The sequence below is a fragment of the Pogonomyrmex barbatus genome, unplaced genomic scaffold, assembly GCF_055798465.1.
Source record: "Pogonomyrmex barbatus isolate J1 unplaced genomic scaffold, ASM5579846v1 scaffold17, whole genome shotgun sequence".
NCBI classification, from domain to species: Eukaryota; Metazoa; Arthropoda; class Insecta; order Hymenoptera; family Formicidae; genus Pogonomyrmex; species Pogonomyrmex barbatus.
In genome coordinates this window covers 6,369,437-6,390,915 of record NW_028297113.1, presented here as the reverse complement: position 1 = coordinate 6,390,915, position 21,479 = coordinate 6,369,437, and the positions used below count along the sequence as shown (strand labels likewise).

The following is a 21,479-nucleotide window of genomic DNA, read 5'->3' as shown; positions in this document are numbered from 1 at the left end:
CACGTCACGGTGAACGAAAGAGCAAGGGCGAGAGGAGGGGGGAGGCAGGAGAGAAATAGCAAGAGAGAGAGAGAGAGAGAGAGAGAGAGAGAGAGAGAGAGAGAGAGAGAGACGGAAAGAGAGACGACGGAGAGTTCATTGAGCAACGGCACGTGTACGCGAGATAGAGAGTGCGGCTGCGATGCTTGGCGGCGGTAGGGGGTGGGAGGAGGTGAGAGAGCGGCAGGCGGCAGCGGCGTGGCGCGGCGCGGCGCGGCGCGGCAGCAGTAGGGCGAAAAGGGGTTGCCAAGCGACCATACCGTGCGGTTGCCCTTGGCGACTAGTTGCGTCACTGCAGCGTCGCGTGACGTCACGCGACGCCACTGCCCTTGACCGTCAGGGATGACACCGGGGAGAGCGTCCTGGCGACCCTGTGCCTGTGCAACTCCACATTGCCTCTCTCCTCTTCCCGCGCGTCTCTCATCCCTCGCCGTTCACCCTGACACTGGGATACGCAGGGATACAAGTCTATATATAGAAGCGAACTAAATAGCGAACCGCTACCACCACCGCCACCGCCACCGCCACCGCCACCGCCACCGCCACCACCGTCGCCGCCGCGCGCGCGTCGGAACGCACGCGGCTTACCTTTCGATCCGGGCGGCTTCTGCCGCTGGAACCGCAGCCCCCCCCCCCCCCCCCCGATACGCATCGCGTATCGCGGTGTGTTTTGACACGCAACTCGAAATAGCATTAGCGCGCCTCCCGCCGTCGCTATTTTCAGAATTACGGATGCCGGCGGTTATTGTTACGCCGACGATCAAGCGCGGGGCGGTGCGACAGGCGCTCGCGCGTTTTGCGCCCTCAACCGGTAATCGATTGACGCGAGAGAAAGAGAGAGATAGAGAGAGAGTTTACACGTCGCGTGCAATATTTATAGAATGACGCGCGCGCGAGGCTTGTTTAACGCGTAATGCGAACTCGCTTAATACAATTCCCACTTGTCAGTGACGGCAGCCACCCTCTACCGCGACGTTTTCCATTATTTATCTTTTCCGTTGTCCTTTTTATTCGAGCGCGTCACACACGTCGCGATATGCCTCTCCCCGAGATTTCACGGCACAGTTATCGTCATCAATTTCTTACCGTTCGGTTCTTTCGCGGATTCCTGATGAACAGCTCGTCGACGAGATATTCGGGCCAGATTTAGCCATGAATTTTACTTAGGGCAATTTTACTTCTATTCGATATCGCAACGGCAAACGCAAGATACGGTCTTGAATATTTTATTATATCCCCGCACGGAGAACCCGATGAAAATTTTCTGCTCTCCTGATCCTATTGTTTTCCCCGTCATCCCTAGACGCACTCGCAAGAAATTATTACGCCATAATGATAATAGAAAAGTTATAAAATGTTTAAATAACGACGGCGCGATACGATGAGAGATATTGATTAATTGTACAAATTATTTTAGTATTAAAATGAATTCTATATAAAAATCCATTAATAAAAAATAATTTAATTATAGAATATCATCACATCACTTTTCAATCTCGTGTACTCTATTGATCGAATAAATAAATTTCTATAAATAAAGAAATATATAACGTCGATTATACATTCCACAGGTGCTTTATATTGATATTCAAAAACATGTTGTTTACTTTACGAATGTTCATAAAGATTTTAGAATTTAAGAATCTTAGAAAGCCTAAGAGATTAATTATTGCTGCGTTTTCGCAATGCCAATTGACTTTCTCGATCGTGCTATGTTTGTGTTGCGAAGACAGCACGAAGGTCGTGCATTTTGATGATTTGTATCTTTTATATATGTAGCTGTTATCATAGATAAAAAGGTTACAAGTTGTGTAAAAATATATTTTTATTTCGTACGTTCTTTAGATTATTTTATAATCAATTAAATGTGAAGTATATAATTACGTAATTTTTTTTCATGTTACACGACAGCTATTCATAGTACGACATGTACATAGTTGCGTCATAGAATTTATTTTTTACTTAATTGAAAAATATATAATGTCAGAAAATAAAATAGCATGTGTCTATAGTATCTAATGTCAATATTATATATTAAAAATTGCGTGTCATGGATGTCAATATTGATATTCATCTATTTCTGAAAGATATTATGAGATATAACGAGAGTATTTCAGGAATGTAAGAATAATTTTATATATCTAAACATGAATTTTTATGAATTTCGTTAAAAATATACTTTGAGGAAGCAACTCTGCTATCTTCCATATATCTCTCGTGCAGATTCTTTCTATCAAGCTATGAATTTCCGCGATATCTGTTGAGAGCGACGGATTATCCTCTCACGTGCAATTTACGCGTATCTCCGCTATTCGATGAACGTTAAAACACGAAGAGTAATTATTTAGTAATTATTTACTAAATATATTTATAAATATATTTTATAAAAGACGTTCACGGTAATGTGTTTAATATATTCTTTATCGACAATTTATGATATTTTCTTCCGAAAAGTAGTCGCGGATTTTGATGATATTGAAAATATAAAAAATATTAAAGTATTTAAATGTATTTTAAATAAGAATATTCTAAGCACTTTGGAATTATGTTTTAAATATAAAATTTTTTTTTAATTTATATATTGAGACTAAAAATGACAATAAAACATTATTTAGTTGTTTTAGAAATATAGACTTAATGTTTGTAAATTAATAGCATGAAATATGAATGTATAATAAAAACATAACATATTTTTCCTACATATTTTTGTTTCACATTATTATTGTTATATGAAACATGGTATATTCAGCTACATTTATTGTTTTTATTCGTTATGAGTTGTTGTTAGTCAATTTTCATCAATGTTGAAAAAGTTACAAAGGAAAATAGAATTCGTGGTTTTTATCCTTGTACAGGAAATTAAAACACATGTCTCATTCACAAATCCATTACAGAACTATCACATCAATGCGAAATAGAAAATAGCTTTTAAAGTAAAGCTATTTCTTTTAATGTCGTTTATATATACATTAAATTTAATTATATATATATATGTATACATATGTATGTACAGAGGAATTTTTAATTATAATTTTTGTATTGTTATATTTATAATCTGCATCAAAAAATTAATAAGAATTAACTATTTAATTACAATTTTTGATGACCAATGTATTAAAAGTTGCCTCGTTTTAATTTATATTTCATTTATACACACATATATACATGCATGCATATTCAGTTTCAAATTATTAATTACATTTAAATCATGAAACACAAATATCTACATACGATGCATTCGTTTCAAAAGTGTTGAACTTCGCATAAGCAGATATAGGTGGCAGATAAATACAATACTTAAAAGGAGCGAAAGGATGATAGTTTTTCTTCCCAGATATATTAGAAATTTTTGGACGTGATTATTTATTTATAGTTATCATCAGTTAAACTAATTCTGTATTTTCATTGATGAATTTAATATTGATATGACATTTTTTAAAAATCTTATGTTTAATGCCTGTATAATGTTTTCACATCTATCAACAAAATGTTAAATTATCGGATATAATTTCGAATCATGATGCGCGAATATCTCGATACGTTAATGTTAGCGATATTTTAAACTGCATGCAAATTATGAAATTAATAATTTTTGAATACCGTTCTCATAAGAATAATTCAAAAAGTAGATTATTTTTGTTCTTATCATATATCAGTTTTGATACACGCATAACGACAGAATAAATGGATATAAAAAATATATATATCTTGTAATTTTAGTAACTATCGTGATAAAATCGTATGACACAATCGATTCATAATATCATTTTGAATCTTCATTCATTATTAAAATAACATGTTTTTGCATTATAAAGATATGAATAAATTGTATAACATCTGATTCACTTGACACATTGAACATCGTTTGACCAACATGTGGTAGAACATTTCTTTTGAAAGATGATAAGTATACGCTGAGTGAACAATAAAAACGCAAATCTTGTTAAATATCAGAAAATATTTCAGAGAAGAAGATATCATAGTAAATGCAAACGGAACGTTTGTTAAGATTCGATTCATATAAAATATTACATAAAAAAATTATTTTTTGTTTTTGCTACTCATATTCACTCATGTACACTCATCTTAAGACAGATTGCTTAATACATCTGTTATGATTCTGTACAGAATCATCTATATACACAAAATTATATGAATTTTATATATTAATCAAAATTCGAATATTTCTGTCTCGCTGTTTAGATCAGACTTAATATTTTCAAAACATTTTTTTTATTCAGCTCAACGTGTTAAGTCAATGTTATAAAATCTTTAACGAGAAATAGGAAGAGTTTGTTTCTCGAGCCACTTAAGTGCCTGAGCGTTTTCCGGTCCTTGTAAGAAAGGTTTTAAAACTTTCAAACATTTCGCATGATAATTATTCAAATATTCAATCTGAAATAACACATATTATAAAACACAAGTAAAATATTTGTAATAAATAAAAAATAAAATAAATAAAATCAATTATTTGAAAATGTATATACCTCATGATCTGTGAGCATCGATATGTTAAGCAGACTTGTTTGAATAGGTACAAGCGTCATGGTTTCAAAAGTCAGGTAACCTCGATTTTTGAAATTGTGAGGCGTCTTCGCAGGAACAACCAACTCAACGTTTTCCAATCTAATACCAAACTTTCCGTCCTCGTAATATCCTGGTTCTGTTTTTTTTGTAAATATACATAATTTAAGTTTATTTAGTTTAAATGTTTCGATTACGCAAATAATGTTTTATCAAGTTTTTATTATACCGTTCGACAAGAACATTCCCGGTTGTAAACCCGGATCATCCGGATGTGGTTTCCAAGAGATACCAATAGGTTCTTCATGGACATTAAGATAAGCTCCAACTCCATGACCAGTACCATGAAGATAATCAAGACTGCAAAATTAATTAACAGTTAGACATAAACAGAATTAGTTCTTTTTTCGCATAATATGATATAAAATTTTCTGCTATCATATAATAAAAATTTTTATATACCCAATACTCCACAAACTTTCGCGTGCCAACGTGTCGAGGTAATTTCCTTTCGTCTTGAAGGGAAATATTGTTGTCGAAAGTCGGCATTGCCCTTTGAAGACTCTGGTGAAACATTCACGCTCGAAATTCGTGGGTTCTCCAAAATGAAATGTTCTTGTCACATCTGTCGTACCGTCCTTATACTGTGCACCAGAATCACAGAGATAAAGTTCTTTATCTGTAATAGGTACATCAGTCTCTGGCGAAGGTGCATAATGAATAACTGCTCCGTGAGGACCAACAGATGATATAGTGGTAAAACTTAATCCAACAAAATGATCTTGTTCCCTTATAAAAAAAAAAAAATAAGTTTCTTGTATCTACATTAACTACAGTTTACTGTGTGTCGCCTTATATATGAATTGACTTACTGTCTAAATTGTTCCAGCCGCGTCGCACCCGAGATTTCCGTAATGCGCTCGTTCGTATTTTTGATCTTATCTTCTAGCCAAGCGAAGTATTTCACAAGAGCGACAGAATCTCTTGCGTGCGAGGACTTCATACCTTCTACCTCGACAGCATTTTTTATCGATTTCATGATGCTAATAGGTGTGATATCCGTATGTTTCTTGATATCGCCGCAATTGGCATGTAATGCATAACTGGATTTATTACTGATCCAGATTTTATCCTGATCCGACAACGAACTCACAAATTCCTTCATATAAGCATGTATATCTTCATACTCATGAATGATCGGAGGAACACCTTCATTTTTCAGTTGTTCCAATGCCTCCTGGCTGACTCTACTTTTATCTATAAAGACATGTAAGTCTTTCATGGTGAGAATAACATAAGCGAAGAAGACAGGATTGAAAGGTATATCGGACCCTCTCCAATTTAGCAGATATGCAATCTCATCCAATGCGGTTACTACAAGTACCGTCGCATCATTTTCTTGCATTGCTTTGCGACATAATTTTACTTTGTCCCCTGTACTCTGGCCTGAGTATTGTAATGGTTGTGGGACCACCTTATTGGCTGTACGCGCTGGCTGTTCATCACCCCATACTTTGTCTACTAAGTTCTCAGAAAGAGAAATCAAGGAATGACCAGCAGCAGTCAGAGTCGTGTGCAGTCGCGCCCATTCAGTATAACTTATTAAATTGGCATCTGCTCCGACTACAGATTTCGGAGGTAAATTTGAAGCTAGCCACACAGCAATAGTAGGTGTATCCAATAGACCTTCCCTCATCAGAGTCCAGGCCTCAGACGGGTCCATCTCTGACAAAGCTTGTTGGTAATATCTTCCATCTGTCCACAGCAACGCCGCATCGGGCAAAACAACTACTGTACCATAGGAACCACGGAAACCGCTGATAAAACGTCGCCTCTGATCCCGTCCACTAGAATATTCTGACTGATGCGCATCCTCCCCATTGACAATCAAAGCCTGGATACCCTTCTCCCTGCCACCAGTATAAACATTCTTCATCAACGCTCGAAGCTGTGTCAGCTTCCAAAGCCCGTTCCTCTTTACCATTCTGCAATGCAAAAAAAATCACATCGTTATTCTATATCAATGATTACATCAATGATAACATAAATTAAAACCACAGAAATTAATCAAGAATTGACGCAACTCGTTCTTTACCTTGTAAACAAATCTTTCAAACACAACACTCTACCGACACATCTGTCTCACGGTAGAAAACAATAAGGATCCTATATAAGAATCCTAAATAAGAACAGATATTTTCCAGAGATCTGCGACTGTGACACGTTTTCTATCAGTATCGCAAAGATTCGTTTCGCATCGTCCTTTTGAAAGAACTCAGCTATCTTATCTTCGCGATAAAAGGAAAAAATCGCGGAGTCATACAAACAAGCTCCTAATCTTCTTCGATATAAACATGTGACACAAACAATCTCTCGAATGATGGAATCTAACGTGACTAACTATCTTCTTTTCTTCTCAATTGGTCCGGCAAGGAATCGACACAGGTCAAAAACACGACCGATAACACATACTCGCGGACAGTGTCCCGAAATGTTTAGTTTTGATCATGAAGTCTGTTCGTTTTATCTGAACCTCTTGCACAGTATAACCGATAGTGACACTTTAGTGTCGGTCCACAATAAGTATTTAATCTTTAAGCCGTAAGAAATTGACCTATCATATGCGATTATTCTTTTCATATTCGATTATGATTGATCAATTTCTTACTTCTTAAAGCTTAAATCACTTATTGTGGACCGACACTTATGTCGATTTTTGATCTTTGAGTGCCGATCACGTGGCCATTAGCTACATTAGTAGGGCTACGTTCGGAAACATCACCCGAGTGACTCCATGTATCGTTTTATCCTAGTTGTTTATCGAATGTAAGCAAGGATAAGGCTGGTGTCCCATGGCGCGGAAATCCACAGCGGAACGGAACGCGCGAACCAATCACAGCACAAAAGAACGAACAGAATGAACGAGTTTTCTTTTGATTCTTATTTATCAGCCTATGGTTCTTATTTATCAGTCTAAGACGATACACGGAGTGGGGGGACTCTATTTCCGAACGTATCCTGGTTGGAAAATCAGGAACGAATGTAGAAATAAGTGCCCTATTATAAGTATTACGTATTCACTATTTCATTTACAAACTTTCATAGTAGGTATGTTCCTGTCGCATTAAATTTCATTGGATTCGAACAAAAACATGGCCTGCGCGAGTAAATCCGCGCGACTACGTATTTTGTCGCAAAGTGCCTCTACTGATTACTGTGTTTCTTCTTATACCTCTTTTAGTTTTTTTTTCTTTTTTTTTTTGTTGAATGTAGAGAGATAAAGAAGAAATCCAATAAGTGTCAGTCCACAATAGGTGATTTAAGCTTTAAGAAATAAGAAATTGACCAATTATAATCGAATATGAAAAGAATACTCGATTATGATTGGTCAATTTCTTACGGCTTAAAGATTAAATACTTATTGTGGATCGACACTAAGGGATACTAACAAGAAGATATATACCAAAAAGATTGAAATTCCCTCAGGATTTAGATATTTGAAATGAATTTTTTTCTAAAGCATATAAATGCTTTAGAACTAACTGTATTTTATAACATAGTTATTAGTTAAAAATACTAATTTGTATTAATATATATTTCTTCTTGTTAATATAAATAATATAGATATATATGGTAAATAAACAGCCAATGTCTGCATTATTTGCAAAAGCATATAATGAGATATGTATATAATGAGATATGTATATTTTATTTTATATTTCTTTATAATATGCAATAGATTGACTTAAAAAATATCATATGTAGGAATAAAAGTTTAATGGCCCTTTTAACAAAATCTTAAACTATTTTTGAAATTCTAACATGAACATACTGAATTTTCAAATAAAAATTTTTTAATGTTTTTAAACTAGATTATTAGAACGATATTATTATATTTTACTTACTTATGAACGGTACTAGTTCCATGGATGTTGCCATTTTTGTTTGCAGGATTTATTCCATAACCATAAATTTCCTGCAAATTAATGACGCTTATTAATAACAATAATAATTTTATGAACGTCATTTTTTGCAGCTTTTTAAGCGGCAATGAAATAAAATTTTAACGAAAACTGTAACACAAATGTTATCTTTATATACTTGTGTGAATTCTTTAATGCTTGATAAGTCATTCGTACATAATAAATGATTACTTATAAATTATCTTATCAGATACAGTGGATCATATAAAATAAAAGTTGTTAAAGACTTTATTAAGTTTTATTTATTATATTATTATTACTGAGTTTAATGACAGAGAAACTGATGATATATCATTAATATACTTGTTTCTTGAAATTTGTTATAGAAGCAGAATAATTCTAATTAGAAAGATTAAATTACTACCTTTTCTAAAATGAAAATTATTAAATAATTTACATAAAAATATGTGTGATTGTGAATTTATTATTTCATATATGTAATTAATATTATTTTCCTTTTCAAATTAATTTATATAAAATTGTTTCTGTTTAATATTATCTTTGGCCATTTTATTATAAGATTTATTTTCACAAAAAACTTTGTTTTATCATAAAGTTTTATGATTATATAACATAAATAAATAATATAATATTTATAATTTCAGATTAATTGTATATTTTATCAAAATTTTAAATTAAATATTAAACAGTACCAAATATTAAAATTTTAAAAGTATAATAATTTAGAAACATCAACATAATCTCTTAACGATTAAACTGAAAAAGATTCATAAAAATAATGGCACGATTATGTCGTTCTGGTTTATTTCATACAGCATAATACATATAATATGGAAAATTTATGTATTAATTTATAATGACAACAGAAACGTGTAAAACACGCGTAATGTAATCAGTTGCAGCTGTGTTAATACAAATCATTTAATGTGCAAATAAATATTAAAAAGTTTGATCTTTTTAAAAATTGTGAAATCACTCTTATATTTTTAAATATTATTATTAGTCGTTTTTAATTTTCATAGAGATTATTATATTTTATAAATATTTTATACTCAACATGACAAGATATCAGCTATATTTACACATGTATACATAATATACATATATTAAGGGCCTGCGCATAATAAGGCAAATATTAAAAACAGAAATAAATATTAAATTTTGGAAATGAAAATTCGAAATAAAAATTAAATATAATACGCGCAATGAATATAAATAAGTATAAAATATAGTCATATTTGAAAATTATTTGTATTTATTGTGCGTTACGTTTAATCTTTATTCTGAATTTTTATTTCTAAAATTTAATATTTATTCTTATTCCTAATATTTTCTTCATTGTGCGCAGGGCCTAACATTCATTATATACCAAGTGTGAAAAATATAGCAAATCTCTATCATACGAAGCCTCGATTCTCATCTCGCGATAGTTGCACTTCGCACGATACATCGAAGCGTCGATAATCGAGGTGAAGTCTAACATGACATGCCAGTCAATCAGCATGCGCTACGTTTCTTTCCGCGGAATTCCCCTCCAATGTCATGAAATTTCAATTTCATTGCGTCTATTGCCGATTGTGTTGGTCTAATGACTTTGGCGATCATTTAGAAGTTCCGTTTTCTCATCACTTTTTCAAAATTTATCATACTCAGTTCCCGCGAAGAAAACGCAAAAGTGTCGATCGTAATCGGGGACCTGGAATACAAATAAAGTTGGAACACATTGAAAAAGGTATTTTTTTTTTTTAGGTTAAATAACTGTTCTACCGACTGAATAAACTGCGATAGAACTTGCGCGCGAAATTATCATGTGAACACTCTTTTTTTTGATCGAATAACGATTTTGTTTTAGTCTCTGAAGATAATATCATAGATTCTGAAATTACACAAATTATTTTCCATTATATATATTTTATATGTAAAAATATGTATGTTAATCTCAAAATTTAATATAGACGTTTCACTGATTGCACAATCTTAAGATCACGAAATCTGATTTAAAATCTTGAATGTAAGATCGAATTATGAATATCGGTATTTTTTTTTAAATTCGATTTGATTTCGTTATTTTTTTTTTTTTTTACAGTATCGAGTGGTGGCTTTTTAGAAATTTCTCAAAACTTTTTTTCCAAGTCTAAGATAAGGAGAACGTCGAGCAAACGCATCTTCAGCGAAATCTGAATTGTGGCAGTTGAGAACATGAATATCTGAAAAAAATTTATCTATAGAAGAATTCTAGAAATGTGACGCATCCTTGGTCTTTCGGTGTATTATTAAAATTGGTCGTCGCAAGCACTATTTGTAAGCAGTATTGCATCATATTCATAATGATACGAAACCAGAGACGGCAACAGGGGCTGGAGTATGGGATATTTCTGCTATGTATGCAGGCCCTTAATTTTGGAATTGATAAAATACCACCTGCTACTTTGATTGGAGTCATTGGGCAGGTAAATTCTTACAAAAACAATATATAACAATAATTTAATTTTTGATTCTGATAGTCCAAGTCAATAGCCTTTAGATCAATAGTTTGCTAGATTATGATAGGAAAATTAAACCTTTGTGATGGTATAACTATTTTTTACGAGAAGATAAATAATCTTGGTATCATCCAAGTATAATAAATGTTTACTCGAATGTATGTTCTAGACTTTACTGTACACTGGACTGATACAGGTGCCATGGAATGCAGAGGATGTATGTATATCAGCCGTGAAGATAATCAAGTACAAGAACTGGCGATCGTTCTTTCTTTCCAACTTTGAACATGGATCCGATATGCATTTATACTATAACATGATTTCTTTCATTCTGAAAGGCTTTTACCTGGAGCCTATTTATGGCACAATGAATTTTATACTGTTACTTATTATATTGTCCACTGGATGTAGCGCTATGTATGTATTCCTAGGATACATACTGATGCAGTTAACGGGAGATTATGGATATTTTACGACATGCGCCATTGGCTTTTCCGCCACGTTATTCGCGTTGAAGGTAGTCGCATTATGCGAAGAACACGACAGGATGCACAATATCAATGGGTTCATAGTACCAAGTAAATTAGCGGTATGGCTCGAGTTGATATTGATACACCTGTTGGTCCCAAACTCTTCCTTCGTAGGCCATCTAGGGGGCATTTTAGTTGGATGTTTATATTCTTATACATTTATAGGAGAAAAAATTGATAACTTGATATATGCGCTAACAGGTATACCTATTATACACGAAGAACAGTTTTATAGAAGACGAAACGGGTTATTTACGTAGTATTTTATCACTTTCATTTGTTTAACATGTCTCTGTGGTCCTATTTAAATTTGCACAATGTACATACCAGATTGGATTGATATATAAAAAATAATTCTATTGAATTATTAATGCTATTCAAAGAGAGTGCTTAATTTTGAAACTTTCTGTGATCTAAACGATATATGAATATTCTATAAAAATATGTATTAACGTGATAAAATATATTTTATATGTGTATATATCTATATGTAATGATTTTATAAATATATTACGATTATTTTTAAATTTACGATTCGTTTAAATAAAGTCCAAATGCTTATATTCATATAACTTTTACTTATTTTTCATTAAAAATGCAATTTCTATAAATAATATTATCATACAGAAAATTTATTCTGTATAATATCGTATGTTTATATACATAATATTCTTAATGTTTAAAATAGATAATAAAATCAATGATTTTAAGAAAAGAAAAAAATCTTATTTAATAATTTTCAATTTTCTATTATACATATTACAGCATAAGAATTTTACCTTCAAACTGTCTGTAGAACCTTATGCAATTTGTACATTGTAATATTTAGTATACTCGAGCGTTGCGTCGCCGTCATCGAACCCGCTGCAAAATAAATATGGAAAATGAAAAAAATATTCTTATTAAATACAAAGATCAAGTACAAAAACTCACAGATTGCTTTATTGTCGACTGGATATGGTATTCCATAGAATATGAAATACGCGCACATTTTAGCCAAAGATGTGATATCAGCCTGTACCGTTCCATTCGTGAGATATTGTTTAAATACAGATTTTAAATCTAAAAAGTAAAAAAAAAATAAAACAATAAGATTAATAATTTCAATGCGACGCATTAATAAATACCTTGCTCCCATTTATCCAGACTCATCGCTGTTTTCTGTTTAATCGCGAGCATACTTTCTATGCTGAATAATGGATTCTTGTCATCTGTGAAATTGTTTCTCCTCGAGATTTGTGATGAAAGAAGCTTTATTTGCCATATCGAGAAACTATTTGGTTGCTCTTCAATAATGCTTAGGCTTTTAATCATGCGTACCCATAATGGTATAAGACTGACTTTATCTTTCGTGATGCATTCATATACGATTATCGCAAATATGTGAAGGAAATATTGTTCAAATTCTGGAATCTTGCATTGTATATCTGAAACAATTATATAAAAAATTATATAAAAATTGCGAATGTTATTTACTAATCTTAAGTTAAGGTTTTTATTAAGAGCATAAATCAAACCATACCATTTTGTGATGAATATTTAATATTTTCGGAAGAAATTTTTTCTTTTTTAGACCATTGCAAAAAATATCTCACTATGTTTAGTACAGTCTTATCATTTGTAAACGATGTGACATATTCTGGTCGAGCAGCCCACGCAATGGCATTTTCTGTCGTTAAAGTTTGAGCTACTAAGCTTCTAAAACCCTATAATAAAATAAAATAATCATTAAACTAATATTCGTAAAAGTGATACGTATATTTGAAAATAATTTTTAAGTATATTTTTTACATGAGGATCTTCCAGATAAGATAAACAACCGGCTCGTTGCTTGATGCTTAAGAAATCATGTTTTTCCAGCATATTTTCTAGTTGTTGCCAATTATGATGTTTTACAAACGTGATTTTCCAATATCTCGGATCTTTCAATTCAATCTTCTTCAAACTGCGTAATTGTGGTAACAAACAGGGCGCTTGTAGATTGATTTCTTGTCCTTCAGCTTCTTTGTCAGTCTCAAACGTTAAATGTATTGTCGCATAACAGAATTGGCCAGTATCTATGTCTCTCGGTAAGATGATACGTGGTTCAGCTGCTAATACGTACAGGTGGCGCAAGGCTTGTAAATGATATCTATAACATAATAGGGATTTAGAAATATTAAGTTTAACTTATTTTTTCTTAAAAAAATGAGACAGAAAGTATTATAGGTATAACATTCGTAAACCTATTGTCATTGCTGTGAGTCGGAAATTTCGGGAAAAGTGAAATTATCAAAGCTGCTACTGCATTCGGGCTATTGGAAAGTGTGTATCTTCCGCCACCCAAGAAAAGGAGACCGAGAGCCATGTGAGTTGCCAAATGAGAACCATATGTGACTACGCTGCTGCCTGGTCCAACGCGAGTTCGTATATGTCTGCATATCCTCATTACCTATGTGATTCGTATAGATTATAATAACTTATTAATAAATGCTTTGTGAATCATCGTCACGTATCGAAAATTTACATCTAAACTGCCGGTGCCCGCCATCACCACCGCAGTTGAGAGCAGAACAACGTTTAAGCATGTTTCAATGGTAGCTTTACCAGCCAATTCGGCTATGGCTTTATGCGTCAATGCCGTGAACATCTGAGCGTAATTGAACAAAGTCTTGAAAGCTTCCTTATTAGCGGTGCCTGCATATCTCAGTCCCAATGCCATACAAGCGCCCGCCACGATGTTGCAGTAGGCTTGACTGTAAAAATTATGATGCATTAAGTATAATGTATTTTAATAATGAATCGCATAAGTTTGCGTATTAAATAAAGATGAGAAGTACGGATGCTTCATAGATTAAGAAACGGTTATTTACTTTATAGTTTCCAAATCCACATTCTGCAAAACTTCCGGCGAAGGCCTCTGCAATCTATATTTTTGAACAATATTTGGCACATGACTAGATACCCATGACTTGCTTGGTTCGATATCGTCCCATAAAATTAGTGACTTGGTGAGCACTCTTAATAACAGGAAATCCGGCCTTACAAACTCTAATAGATATTGCGTATCGGGGGGCTGCATCCATTCAGCTACCGCACGATTTCCAGTGTTAAAATACATTAATCCTAAAGCTATCGTTGCACCAGGGCTCGTTACGTCGATGTTGATTGAGTCACCTTCGCGTATTTGATAGCTATAAAGTAACAAAAATACGTGAGCTATATTCACAAAGCACAAACTTTTCTTTTTCGCGAAAATCTTAATTGTGCAAACTTTATTATACCTGGGAGACTTATATTTATCTTTCTGTGCTCCAGAAAAAGGCCTTATGTGTCCGCCGACCATGTAATAGTGCAAAGTATCAGGTATACTCGCAGGTACATCCGTTCCACCACCAGAACCAAGTACGACTAGACCTAACGCTAATCCCGCTGCTAAAGAATACGATTCACGATCCACGCAATTTTTCATTTCGGGTCCAGGCGGCCTACCTATAAAATGTACGTACGTCGGCGTATATGTTAATGATATATGTAAGTGTATGCGCATTGACAGGTAATTACCAATTTCAGATAATAAAGCGTGCGAAATATGTCTATGCGCGGTTCCTTGGTAGACAAGGCCAACTCCCATTAACGCCGCTACTTGGACATTCTGTTGTACATTTAATTCGATGCTCGTCGGAGGCAGAAGTGTTTCTACGTGTAACGACAGTAGCTTGGTCATAGATACATTCATCGTGCCACGATGCGTCGCTGATAGGCCCAGCAAAAGCCCAACGCTAGTAGCCTCGTGACAATCGGCTAAGTATTCATATGTACTTAGGGGAGCTAAGTTTTTCAAGTGTCCGTTCAAACCAAGAGCCATTAGAAATCCTGAATGTTCCACCCCATATTCACCCTGTTGCTGTTTATTGTATACTATCCATGTCGAGTCGATGTTTGCAGCATCTGGATGGATGCACAAGCCCGCAGCTACGCCGTTATGAAACAACGGCCACAAATTCATATTTGCCGGAACGTCTATGTGAGTTAGCTCGACGGTGGTCCCACGGGGTGGTGCTTTGCCTAATAAAAACACACAAAATAATTAATCAAGCAATTAAAAAAGCAAAGAGGCAGAATAATATCTAAAAATTTGAATTAAACAGCGTAGTCGATCATACCGGTCAGGCACAATCTCGGAATGGGTAATTGCTCTGTGATCATCGGGGTAGAAGTTCTCAATGTAAACATGCCTCTAGCTACGGGTAATGCCATCGTTCTCGTGCACAATGTGTTCAGGTGTCTCTCCTGCTCTTCTATAAACTCATGATCGCTTACATTTGATCTTTGAACTATCGCTATCCTCACTGGTTTTGAAGAATTAAGCAATCTTCGCACCTCAGCGATTCTATGATCCTTATTAAATCGTAACTTCAATATCTACGGAATAAAAGTCACAGAGTGAATTGTAAGTATAACATTTGTATAAAAATCTGTTCTTATATCCATTGTAAATAAGACAAATAATTTTTCAAAGCAGTATATATGTAATAGAAATACAAAAAATCGTGTACCGTATCATCAAATTCCATGCCGTCATCTTGTTCATCCTTTATCCCGTAATCCCTCGTTTCACCGTCGATATATTGCAACTGCGACGACGGTTTCAAATGCTTATCTAACGCAGCTAGATCTTGGCGATCTATAAGTTCGTACGTGTGCGTAGGCCAATTCGACGGTGGACTTTCTCTACACCTGTGCATAACATCTTTTATCATCAAGGATATTGCAGGTGGTAATGTCTCGAGGTCCTCTTTTGTCATATCTAGAATAAAAATATTTATTTTATGTTAGGAAAGAGATAATTTTTATAACAGACTTGAATTTGCTGCAGCGCGATCTTACTCATTTCGTGGTATAATAATATTATTCTATCCATCGTAGGTTTCTCTTCCAATTTCTTCAGTATTTCCTTGTCAGATTTGCTTGCATTCTCTTGAATATCGATACGATTTCCAGCAGGCATGATTAATTTAACGTATCTCTCCATTTCTATTATATCAACACGATTTTCATTTGCTATAAGCGCTATCAGATATACTATATTTCTCGTTCTTGGATTAACGTAGCTTAGATACGGGAATGCAGTCACGTCCGTTCCATTCAGTATATCGTTCAACATTTCAAATATGCCCGGTGGTTTCCGAGGCATATAATTTGGAACTGTTATCTTTTGCAGGTCTGAATCGCTGATTTGAGATTTTTCAGTTTTTAGATACAACAATGAAGGTGAATCAAGAAAGTAATGATGAGTATACACTTCAAATTTTAAATCTATACTTAATTGATACAATAACTGTCCAAGCAATGGCAGGCTTTCTGACATAACGCTGTTCAATTTGAGTTCCTCATACAAGAGATGAAGTGAAAATAAAATAAGTGGAAAATGTGGAAACAGGACGGCTTGTGTATTTATTTTACCAACGTTACTCGATTCTGTAACATTTTGAAATGTCTCGCAATGATTACTGGATTGAATTTTCTGGCTCTTTAGTATAGTCGAAATAAAAGTTTGTGAATTTTTATGTTCGTTTGAATTCAATAAGTACATCCAATCATCCGCAGATCCAAAATTATTAGTTTTTTGTTTTTTGGGTAATACCATAGGACTGTTACGTTCTGTACACGGATCCTTTTCGTTATTTTGAATTAGATGCAGTTTTTCTACATCATATCCCAATAACGTGAATAGAACTATAAGAAAGAGATTCCATTCTTGCGCCGGTGAGAAATCTTGTGGGCCTGGGGCGTTTCTAGCGCCGTACCATTTAATTAATAATTGCATTGCTAAATCTTTTTGAAGAACACATCGTAATGTGTGTAAACATCTGGTAACTATTAAAAACATATATGATAAATTAAGCATTAATTTGCAACTATTATAATAAATTTGTTTATACCTAAATAATTCTCTCAGAGATTACCTAGAGGTGATGTACTGGAAACGGGCAAACTTATACGAAAATATTGCTGGTTTCCACATCCCACAGTTACCTCATTGCCCACAGCTTCTTTCAAAGAGATTAAATTTGTATCCAGCAATGAATTTTCCAACAATATTGGGGGACGGGCACAATTACCACCTACAGGACTCAGTAAATGTAAAGCTTCCTCAAATTTAATTTCGTGTGACGTACAGCTCTGAGAAATCAAAGAACTTCGTCTCGGAAATGGGGATCCAAGCTTAGGATTGCTATTCGATAAAAAATAATTGCTTGTAAAATTTGAGAGCATGCCAGATATGTGTAGCTTGCCCACGCACGTAACTCCCGTGTATAACACAATATTATTTGACAAATCCACGATTGCTATCATGTGTAAATTCTAAAAAAAAAAAAATACTTTAAAAGTATCAATTTATTTAATTAATCTATATTTTGTATTTCAAATATTTTTCTTTGAGTTTTGAAGTACAAGTAAAAAATTATGTTAATAAAAAATTATCTTAATATATATATATATCGATATATACTAACTGATAAATTAATGGCATCCTTAGCTACGATATTTGTTACCATTCCAAAAAGGATTTGCTGTTGTTTGTTAGTCTTCTCTAATCTTACTAGAGATAATTGCGAACGACTCGGGATCAGATAACCCAAGTAATTTTGCCGAACAAAGTCCGATGTCAAAAAAACCTTAGATGCTCGACCGCAGATATCTCTAAAAAAAAAAAGATAGAATTTCAAAATTTTTTTTATTGACTAATAAATATTTTAGTGAATTTATTTCTTAAATCTCTCTCGAAAGCAATACGAATAGAAACACACAAAAACACTTACTTTGAGACACCAACATTCTCCGTCCATACATGTTCAAGACAGATCTCAGGATACAAAGGTTTGCTTGCAATCGCAATATCATTTAGTCGAACGCTGTTGTAATTAGGAGCTGAGCTATGCGTTTGATGCGTAGCTACCATCACAGTCTGATGTAATCGGCTGTGATAGATATTTGAATTCACAGGCACTCCAAGAGGAGACATAGCCGCTGAATGCGTAGGTGACTGACAACGTGAAATAGTGGCCATCGAGCTATGTGAACGCGAGTGTTGTTGTTGCTGAGAAGGTGATGGTCCGCCCGAATTTGTACTATAAGAATTAGTACGTGATCCAAACGGAGTATTAGACAATCCTAAACTTATACCAGTGTTATTTTGTAAGCTTGGAACTCCTGTAACAGATATTCTTACTTATTTAATTAATTTATATATAATTATGCTTTATAATTAAAATATATACATATATGCGCGCGCGCATGCGTGTGTGTATGAGATGATTGAAAATTAATAATTTTTTAAAATAAATTAGAGAAAAAAATTGCAAATGTTAAAATGTCAAAATTAATGTTTGATTTACAAATAAAATGTAAATTGTTTTTAATTGAATTTTAATTTTTTATATGCATACATCTCTTTTCCAAGGATATTACTTACCAAGAAGAAAAGGACTTAGGGAAGCTTTATTAGTACAGCTTTTGTTGGCGGAACCGCTGCCAACATTTAATGGTGACATATTTGTTGAATGATTGAATAGACTCGTGTCATTACATCCACAAACTATGTGGCACTCCTCGACTGATGCTTTGCGAATTTTGTAAACTGAATGTAAGCCGGTTTTTGTATCATATATTACTGCAAAAGATGGTTCTGAACTGGTAAATATAATTTGTTGACTTGACTCATTCATATATGACACAGCTCCTAAAATATTTCATTCAATAGTAAATGAAATAAAAAGAATTAATTAAGATATTTAGTTCACCCATAAGATACGCGATAACACGTATATTTTTTATAATATATATATAATATTCTTTATGCTGATTTCCACAAATGAAACTTTACCATGCTTAATAAGTAAAGGACAAATCTCATCTAATGGATGCATTAGCGAAAAGGCCACTGGTAAATTACTGTCGTTTTGCAGAGCTCTGCTGCTTTCAAGTGATATATTATATCTGAAAATAAAATATAAGCATGTCAATGTGATATATAGTTCAAATTGTTATATTTAATTGAGTAAATAAAAGAATATAAAAATATAAATTAAATGTAAATATAATTGAAATGTTATCATTGAAATGTATGATAATTGTTCTGTTTTCTAATTTAATTTAACTACTGAATGAATTTTATATACCTTGAATCTCTGATTGGCACTTGAGATTTTTCGAGTATAATCCCATATTTTGTCGGCCATACAGCAGAGACCTGTTTTCAATTAATATATTTAAAATTATGATAAATTAATAAAAAAATTAATTAAAAAATAAATTAATAAAATTAATAAATAAAAAACAAGTATACTTTACCTGAAATTGTAAAGCAGAAACATAATCTTCACCATTCTCTGTGAAAACCTTAAGAGTATAAGAGTCAAGCAAGCAGGTACACTCTATAAATTTGTTAGTGAAGTCCTCAGCTTCATATTCTTTATTTTTACTCAAGTGATCTGGGATGCTTGTATGAAAACTACACCAAAGTGCATGCTTAATGTCTGTTTCACATGTATAAGTTGTCTTAAGTATTCGAGTACTTTGATTGCCTTGACAGTGCACCGCTACTTTACCCGAATAATATAATTCCTCTTCTCCGCATATTTTATTAGTGCGTATCAACCATGTCTCTCTCTAGGAACATGAATTTGTTATTAAATATCATCTTAAATTTTATAGAATAATATGAATTATAAGAGAATCAATTTCAGGAAATATTTTTCAAATTTAATTTTATTTAATTTTTCATTGCATTAACAAAATGTTCAAATCAATATGATTGTTTTAAAACAAATGTTTTGTTAATTACAGATATTACAGATATCCTTAGAAATTACAGATATCCTTAGAAATTCATTCTTCCTTCATTATTATAATTATTCTCAAAATCTTACAGGAGACTTTTCTGATATGTTGACTTCACTGAATCTTTTCAATAGGACATTTTCTCCACCAACTGTTCGATTATTGGACAACTGCTGACTGATTAGAGATCCAGGATGGTTCAAGATTATTTCTCGACCACCTGGCTTGTATTCCTTAAAAAAACATCAAGCATTTTTTATATCATTGAGTAATCATGTTATTTTCAATAAATTTTCTGTTAAGGTTTCTTTTCATTTTATATATTTCACAGTAATATTATTGTTATTTATATAAATTAAATATAGTCATTTAATGTTATAATCTAATGGGTTAACTCAATTATACACAAATTTCTGTTTCAATTTGCAATTTTGAGGTTTATACAAAGTGAAAATACCAAAAAAGATATTATTTTATCAAGAAAAGACATTAATTTTAGTTGCAAAAGGCGTCATTCAGAGACATTTTGAATAACATTGAAATGTCAGATGAGTATTTCAAAAATAGGTAATATTTTTTATGTTATGTCATAAGATTTCTATAAAAGAAACGCTTTCGTATTAAAAATCTTATATATATTATTAATTTTCTTGATTATTTCACTCGTATGGAATATGTTAAATAATGACAATTTAAAAATATTCCAGCTTACCACCGGTTCTGAGGCGGCGATCATCCTCTCCCTGGTCTCATCCAGATTTGCTGGCTATATTTACAAATAACGCGAAGGAACAATACCCTCCTACTTTGATATTTTTTTTCTCACACAACGTCACACGTAAATTGACGGAAATGCTCGAAAGATACTGGAAAAATCACGCACGAACGTAACCGCATCATCTTTAAACAATATCGCTCCAAATCGAGTATATATGAATACATATTATATTATATATATATATATATATATATATAATGTGTGTGTGTGTGTGTGTATGTAATAAGTATATTCGCGAATACGATAAACTGCGTTCAAAAATCCTATACGAAAGGAACGTCCCATTTAACATATCCACATCTGTCAGAGTTTGGAAATGTTTTAATCTGATGAATTTTTCTTGCTAAATTTCTTG

General features: G+C 33.2%; 3 protein-coding genes across 8 annotated transcripts; 1 reads left to right on the top strand and 2 right to left on the bottom strand.

Annotated features, from left to right (window-relative positions):
- Positions 1-2,729: 2,729 nt before the first annotated feature.
- LOC105432065 (xaa-Pro aminopeptidase ApepP) lies at positions 2,730-7,162 on the bottom strand. Its single transcript, XM_011646671.3, has 6 exons — positions 6,659-7,162; positions 5,436-6,548; positions 5,026-5,352; positions 4,793-4,923; positions 4,527-4,702; positions 2,730-4,434 (listed from the first exon to the last, which is right to left on the bottom strand). Exons 2-6 carry the CDS (start codon positions 6,545-6,547, stop codon positions 4,312-4,314), a joined length of 1,869 nt encoding a protein of 622 aa, XP_011644973.2. The 5' UTR covers position 6,548; positions 6,659-7,162; the 3' UTR covers positions 2,730-4,311.
- A 3,658-nt stretch (positions 7,163-10,820) lies between these two features.
- On the top strand, positions 10,821-12,047 carry LOC105432067 (rhomboid-related protein 4). Its single transcript, XM_011646673.3, has 2 exons — positions 10,821-10,957; positions 11,160-12,047. Exons 1-2 carry the CDS (start codon positions 10,835-10,837, stop codon positions 11,778-11,780), a joined length of 744 nt encoding a protein of 247 aa, XP_011644975.1. The 5' UTR covers positions 10,821-10,834; the 3' UTR covers positions 11,781-12,047.
- shtd (anaphase promoting complex subunit 1) lies at positions 11,152-21,292 on the bottom strand. 6 transcript variants are annotated; one of them, XM_089074449.1, is made up of 23 exons: positions 21,059-21,292; positions 20,436-20,579; positions 19,858-20,175; positions 19,686-19,756; positions 19,391-19,503; positions 18,980-19,246; positions 18,327-18,717; positions 18,021-18,207; positions 17,469-17,868; positions 16,390-17,379; positions 16,059-16,309; positions 15,666-15,924; positions 15,064-15,567; positions 14,784-14,991; positions 14,373-14,693; positions 14,027-14,255; positions 13,746-13,951; positions 13,312-13,651; positions 13,043-13,226; positions 12,648-12,947; positions 12,454-12,582; positions 12,300-12,384; positions 11,152-11,639 (listed from the first exon to the last, which is right to left on the bottom strand). In XM_089074449.1, the coding sequence occupies exons 1-22, from the start codon at positions 21,080-21,082 to the stop codon at positions 12,302-12,304; spliced, it is 5,919 nt and encodes a 1,972-aa protein (XP_088930575.1). In that variant the 5' UTR covers positions 21,083-21,292; the 3' UTR covers positions 11,152-11,639; positions 12,300-12,301. The 6 variants fall into 6 exon arrangements, with proteins under 6 accessions (XP_088930575.1, XP_088930573.1, XP_088930574.1 ...); XM_089074448.1 differs by lacking the exon at positions 11,152-11,639 and adding an exon at positions 11,664-11,933; XM_089074447.1 differs by having other exon boundaries at positions 12,300-12,582.
- Between the last annotated feature and the right edge of the window lie 187 nt (positions 21,293-21,479).

Excerpts from the sequence above, each read along its gene's own strand:
- LOC105432065 (XM_011646671.3), bottom strand. The coding sequence starts at position 6,547 with ATGGTAAAGAGGAACGGGCTTTGGAAGCTGACACAGCTTCGAGCGTTG. Across the intron at positions 4,924-5,025 it reads GAAAGTTTGTGGAGTATTGG|TCTTGATTATCTTCATGGTA; the intron begins GTATATAAAAAT and ends TTAATTTTGCAG. Across the intron at positions 4,435-4,526 it reads CGATGCTCACAGATCATGAG|ATTGAATATTTGAATAATTA; the intron begins GTATATACATTT and ends GTGTTATTTCAG.
- LOC105432067 (XM_011646673.3), top strand. The coding sequence starts at position 10,835 with ATGATACGAAACCAGAGACGGCAACAGGGGCTGGAGTATGGGATATTT. Across the intron at positions 10,958-11,159 it reads TGATTGGAGTCATTGGGCAG|ACTTTACTGTACACTGGACT; the intron begins GTAAATTCTTAC and ends TGTATGTTCTAG.
- shtd (XM_089074447.1), bottom strand. The coding sequence starts at position 21,082 with ATGATCGCCGCCTCAGAACCGGTG. Across the intron at positions 19,247-19,390 it reads TCCTTTACTTATTAAGCATG|GAGCTGTGTCATATATGAAT; the intron begins GTAAAGTTTCAT and ends GAAATATTTTAG. Across the intron at positions 14,256-14,372 it reads GTGGATTTGGAAACTATAAA|TCAAGCCTACTGCAACATCG; the intron begins GTAAATAACCGT and ends TAATTTTTACAG.